The sequence below is a fragment of the Sorex araneus genome, chromosome X, assembly GCF_027595985.1.
Source record: "Sorex araneus isolate mSorAra2 chromosome X, mSorAra2.pri, whole genome shotgun sequence".
Lineage (NCBI taxonomy): Eukaryota > Metazoa > Chordata > Mammalia > Eulipotyphla > Soricidae > Sorex > Sorex araneus.
Genome location: NC_073313.1, coordinates 123,304,534 through 123,310,533, shown reverse-complemented (window position 1 = coordinate 123,310,533; position 6,000 = coordinate 123,304,534). Strand labels below are relative to the sequence as shown.

Below are 6,000 nucleotides of genomic sequence, written 5' to 3'. Positions count from 1 at the left end.
CTCCCCCACCCCCTAAGACCCCACAGCATTCTATATGGTAACCCACTGCTCAAAGACTCTAAGAAAGATGTGGTTCATGTGAGTGAAGATATCTTATCTTTAATTAGAGAAATGAAGAGTTTTTTTAAACACTTTTATTAAAAATGCAAAGAATTCAGCACAAGCCGCAAGACAACTTTACCCTTACTCACTCTGGTCCTATAGGACCTCTAAGATATTCTTGCTAGGTATGTTCATGACTCAGTCAAAATGTATTATCTCATTAAAGTGCTTTTCTAAACTATATCCATCTTAAGGGTCTCCCAAAGGTCTAGAGAAAGTGTCCAGAACCAGAAAGAACAGAAGAACTTTTAAAGCATTTCAGAGAAAACCACTAGGAGTTCAAGGAAGGTGAAAACTGCTTTCAAATGAGAAGAGTTAAAAGCCAAGTTTCAGAAAATGTATCAAAGCAGAAAATTAGTTGAAAGCATGGATTGGAGATGAGGGAGAGTACTTACTCACCTTTCTCCCAAATTCTCCTGTATTTAAGAACCCAACCCTGCTTCCCAGATTCTTGACCTCAGATCAGGCACACCTTGAAATACAGGCCAGTATGAATATGAAAGGGAACTGGGGTATTCCCCGGAAACTCGAAACAGGACAGAAAGATGAGCAATTAAAACAATGTTTTTTTTAAAGATGTCATTAAACTTTATAAAGATGCAAGAAAAAGAGACTCTGAAAATACTGGATTGTATACATAAATAAAAACATTTAGAAGAGGCGCTTATTCTTGAACCTTCTATAAAAAGAAAAGTCTGTATCACTCTGTATGGAGATTTGTAGAAATACAAGTTTATACACACATTAAATTATAAATGTTTGCTCTTGGTTTCTTCACTTCCTCTGTCTTGCCCTGAACAGGGCTGGACCTTCAGAGAAAGACAGGGGCTCATGAGCCCAGCTTCTGTTTGGCCATCGAGGAACGGAGCTGCAGAGTCCCTTCTGCCCAAGACCCTGGATACTGTTGCATCTTCTGCCACAGGCTCACTTCTTCCCCAGTCGAGTCCATCCAGTCCACCACTTCCCCTTTACTGATCCCTGAAGAAAAACACCAGAGGAGACTGAACAGGGACCCCACTCCTCAGCCCACCAGAAATGATGGGATATAAAGCATAAGAGACAAAGATGGAAAGATGAACCGGTGGGGGAGAGCAGCCTGGGGCCTGCTGCTTGTTGATTTTGTGTAGCTATTTCTATGTTCCTAAGACTCTACAGAGAGTTCAGGTTGATAAAATAGAACTCGCAAAGGTACATTGCAGCTACCTGTGACTGAGGCTGTTATAGAGCTCGAGTGCCTGCCACTCATGCCAGTGACCGTGCCTTCTCTTACAGCCAAGTTGTCTAGTTGCATACTCAGGCCTGAAGTTCAGATTGTATGTCACCTCATTCCTATTCCCTTGTATGCTCCTTCATTCAAAAAAAATTATTATTTCTCCATTTAATGCCTTCTGTGTACCTACCAGGCAATCAACTCTGAATTTATAGTGTGAACAAAACATGAAAGTCTTATTGCCATGCAGCTTATATTTGAATCAAGGAGAAAGAATATATACAAATCAATCAATGAGAGTATTTCAGAAGGTGAGGCAAATGACATGGAGCAAATAATACAGGATGATTTTGTGCCTACAGACCTTCTATCTAAAAGCCTTCTTTAGATAGTCATCTAAGGGCCTTTCTGAGATGGAATGATTTGAGTCAAAAATATGAAGGATTGGAAGAATTCAGTCTTTCCAGAGGGAGCACTAATTGCAAAGGTGTGGGAACAAGCATGGAATTTTTGGAGAGCATATATACAGTCGTTATTGAGCTTGGACTGGAGTGATAGCACAGCGGGTAGGGCGTTTGCCTTGCATGTAGCCAACCCGGGTTCAATTCCTCTGTCCCTCTCAGAGAGCCTGGCAAGCTACCAAGAGTATCCCACCTGCATGGCAGAGCCTGGCAAGCTCCCCGTGGCGTATTCGATATGCCAAAAACAGTAACAAGTCTCACAATGGAGACATTACTGGTGCCCGCTCGAGCAAATTGATGAGCAACGGGATGACAGTGCGACAGTGCTATTGTAGCCTAGTGAACAAGCAGGATATGGGCATAGGATGGATTAGAGAGGAGCAGATGGTGGCTCAGAGGAACAGCACAGAGGTATAAAGTTCCTATCTTGCAAGCATATGGCATGTGTTCAAATCCTATCTTCCACATGTGCTGAGCACAATCTGAAAGCTCTTATTTCTATAATCCCTGGTGTTGTAAGCAATTTCTGGCCAACCACAGGTATAAACTCCAGAAAAGAGGTTCGACCTTTGGCATAAAAACAACTAAAAATCTCAATATGGCCAGTGTCACATGTAGGAAGTACACCCCTGACGGACACATTCGTGAGTCTTGCAGGAACCCCCCACAACCAGAACTTGTGTGCCTCAACCAATAATGCAATTCTCAGCGTAAGCACCAGAACTAAATGAGTGCAAAGCTTGATAAACACTAAGTGTGTTTAAGTGTGCAAGTACCTGAACCCAATATGCAACTCCAGGTGAACACCACAACTGAAAATGTGATGCTAGGCATATATGTAACCACCCATCATCACAACTACCACCACAAAATCAAAAACAACAATGAAGGGAAGGAGGTGGATGGAGGGTATAAAAACAGTATGGGAATTGAATTAAAAATTACTCAAATATGTTATCTTTTAAAAAAAAAGGAACAGAGGGTCTAATCATCTAATAGTCTGCAATTGCAATGAGAATTCTGGATTATTTTCTAAGTGTAATAGGAAGCCACTGAGGGGTTTTTGAAAAGGAAACTAGGGGTCTGGAGCAATAGTATAGCACTTCAGGTACTTGCCTTGCACACTGCCAACCTGGATTCAATAATTGGCACCCCATGTGGTCCCCTGAGCCCTAAAAGTAGTGGTCTGTATGCACAGAGCCAGGATTAAGCCCTGAGAACAGCTGGGTTTGTGAAACAAACAAACAAACAAACAAACAAATAAATAGGACACTGACATGAACTGGCTTACAACTGTGAAAATATAGGTCTAGATGCTTTGTGTTAAATGCTTTGAATATAGAGACTTTAGAAAAATAAGAGGATTCAAAACTAAGCTTTAAGTAGTGCCAATTTTAAGAGTTTGGGTAGAGAATGAGGAATACACAACACAAAGAAAGGTACAGAGTTAATAGAATTTAAGCTTTTCATGAAAAGGGGAGTAATCAGCAATGTTAGATGGAATTAAAAATTCTAGGTAATATTAAGATAAAGCTTTTCTATTAGAAATGTCTTAATAGAGTGGTAGAACAAAAGTTAGATCATAGTGCACTGAGGACAAAAGGAGAGGTAATAATTCTTTTTTGAAAAATATAGAGAAGGGATGAAGTATCCAAGAAAGGCTCGTTTGTTTCTTCATGTTTGAAATACTGGCTCAAAACTGTAATCAACTCCAGTAGGACAGTAGAGAGAATAAAGTTAACAGAAGGAGTGAATGCCAGAAGTCAGTTCACTGAAAAGATGAATATTTCCAATATAGTAGGGAAGAGTTTGGCCTTGGTTAAGATCCTTCTTTCATTGTAACAGGATGGAAGATAGAAACATAGCTACAGACAGAAGTAGGTGTGTAGATTTCTATGGTGTTGGAAGATGATGATATTCCTAGCAATCAGGGTCATATTTATATATACACATAAGAGCATATGAGTGCAGCCTCTTCCTAAGGAACACAGCAGGCACTCGAGAATACTTTCTGAACATTAACTGAAAAGAAAGAAGACTACCTTGTCATAAAAAAAGCTTGAGGAGAGGATAGATAGGTAGGGGAACTAGACATGTTGGAAGTGAAATATACAAGAGGTCTTTAAGACAGTGAAGTTTGAGGGAGAGGCGCTCACCAGTGCCAACACCCAGCCTGACCCCTCCCAGGAAGTCATTGCTGGACAGAGGCTCCCGGTCCCACACAGTCAGTTCCAGGCACATGTGCTGTAGATCTTCCAGTCTCACACCATTGTAGACAAATGTATGGTTGTAGTGGGGGTTCAGGGTCTTCTTCATCACAGGAGTTTTACGCTTACTGGACTTGCTCCTCATGGGAAGGAGGTATCTGGCAGAGGGTGGGGGATTAATCAACAACCTATTCAAAGCTGGTCATCGCTAACTACATTCCTCTTTCACCTACCACAGCCTATCTCAGGAAAATGAGTCAATGTGCAGATCCTAGTATGCCTACTCCTTTCTCTGAATCTGATGAAACAGAGTTCCTACTGCCTCTACTAGACCATCCATCTAACTCAATTCCTTTAAACCTAGAGAAAGAAAATCATATTATTAGTGTACTGTTGAGGATGTCCACCAAAAATGGATTTTATATATTTGATTCTACTTCTATTATGTAAAGTTTTCTTTAAATAAAACTGATGAGATTTTCTTTAAGCAAAACAAGAAACTGCCCACGTGATTTATTAAAGAGTTTAAATTAATGAGGGTGATCTACAATTTGAAGAATACTATAATATTGGGCACTGCATAAATACATGGGGTAAAAAAAAAAACTTCCAAGTTCCCACATTTTGATGGTCAGGAGACAGAATTTTATTCAGGATTAATAAGGAGCATTAATCTACAACAAAGAAAAAAATTAGATACATCTGTCTACCACCCTCCTCTGTGAAAAGCAACACTATAGCCCAGTTAAACTGAGTTCAGACCAGGGCAAAGCGAATAGTGGATTTTTTTTACCATTATCTAATTTTAAGAACAAGCTTGGCTGCTTAAAGTAGGTAGCAGAGCACCCTAGGGTAATAGCCACAGAGAAAGGTAAATTGAACCCTCTCTTAGCTCTCTGGTCCTGAAACTAACTAGTTTGGTGCTAATCCAGGGACTCACCCCTTGACAAAGCTGTCTGAAGTCCCTCCTGATTTGGCAGCAGTCAGGTTCTTGGCTTCTTTGATCCACACCTGGAGTTCTCCCCCTTCCCCACCTTTACCTGTAAGGGATGTCAGCCATAACAAGTAAGCCCTTAACATCCAGATTTCTATCAAGCTTTACCTACATAGCACGTCCTCTCCTTGTTCCTGAAAGCAGAAAGCCCCATGAAAACTGGACCACATCTGACTCATATTCTAAGTATCCATCAACACACTCAATTAACAACAGTAATAAATGCTTATTGAAATCTAGCTATGTGACAGGATTTATGCTAATTCACAGAAAATCTTCCCTCTAGACCTATAAAATTTTTTATTGATCTTATTTTATTAATGATAAAGTTGTGGGTGAGAGGAATAAAGTTGACTGATATTTGTTGAATTATTTAAAAAGAGGGAACTCACTCATGTACTTGATCTAATCCCCACTTCAAATGATTCATCAAGAGTCATCAATTACAACTTCTACTTCCTCATGCAATTTTTCCTAATAGCAGTGGAATGTTATTGCCATTAATTTATATAGAAAAAATCAGATTCCCAGAAACCTCAAACAACTTAACTAAATCATAAAAACTAGGAATATCTCTCTCCACTGGTCCTATCCCCTCTTTCTAAACATATGCTAATATCATCTCTTCTCTAAAAATATCTCTTTAAGGGGCTGGGGTGATAGTACAGCAGGCAGGGCGTTTGCCTTGCATGTGGCAGACCCAGATTCTATCCCCAGCATCCCATATGGTCCCTGAGCACCACCAGGAGAAATTCCTGAGTGCAGAGCCAGGAGTAATCCCTGTGCATCACTGGGTGTGACCCCTAAAAAAAGCAAAAAAAGATCCATTTAAAAGAAAATCTTTCAACCATATCTCTTCACCAAACTATTCTTTATCTTTTTTCTTTCACCAACAATTATCCTTTAAAAAAAATTGGGTCCTGGGGCTGGAGTGATAGCCCAGCGGGTAGGGTGTTTGCCTTGCACGTGGCTGACCTGGGTTCGATTCCCAGCATCCCATATGGTCCCCTGAGCACCGCCGGGGGT

The 6,000-nt window shown here is 40.4% G+C and overlaps 1 protein-coding gene across 1 annotated transcript in view; it reads right to left on the bottom strand.

Moving 5' to 3' along the window:
* Window positions 1-327: 327 nt before the first annotated feature.
* Window positions 328-6,000, bottom strand: part of SYTL4 (synaptotagmin like 4) — a 29,218-nt gene continuing 23,545 nt past the window's right edge. Inside the window, exons 14-16 of the mRNA XM_055122443.1 lie at window positions 4,921-5,020; window positions 3,930-4,138; window positions 328-1,080 (exon numbers count right to left, since the gene is read on the bottom strand). Of these exons, the coding sequence (XP_054978418.1) occupies window positions 932-1,080; window positions 3,930-4,138; window positions 4,921-5,020 (458 nt within the window). The 3' untranslated portion in view covers window positions 328-931. The remainder of the gene's footprint in view (window positions 1,081-3,929; window positions 4,139-4,920; window positions 5,021-6,000) is intronic.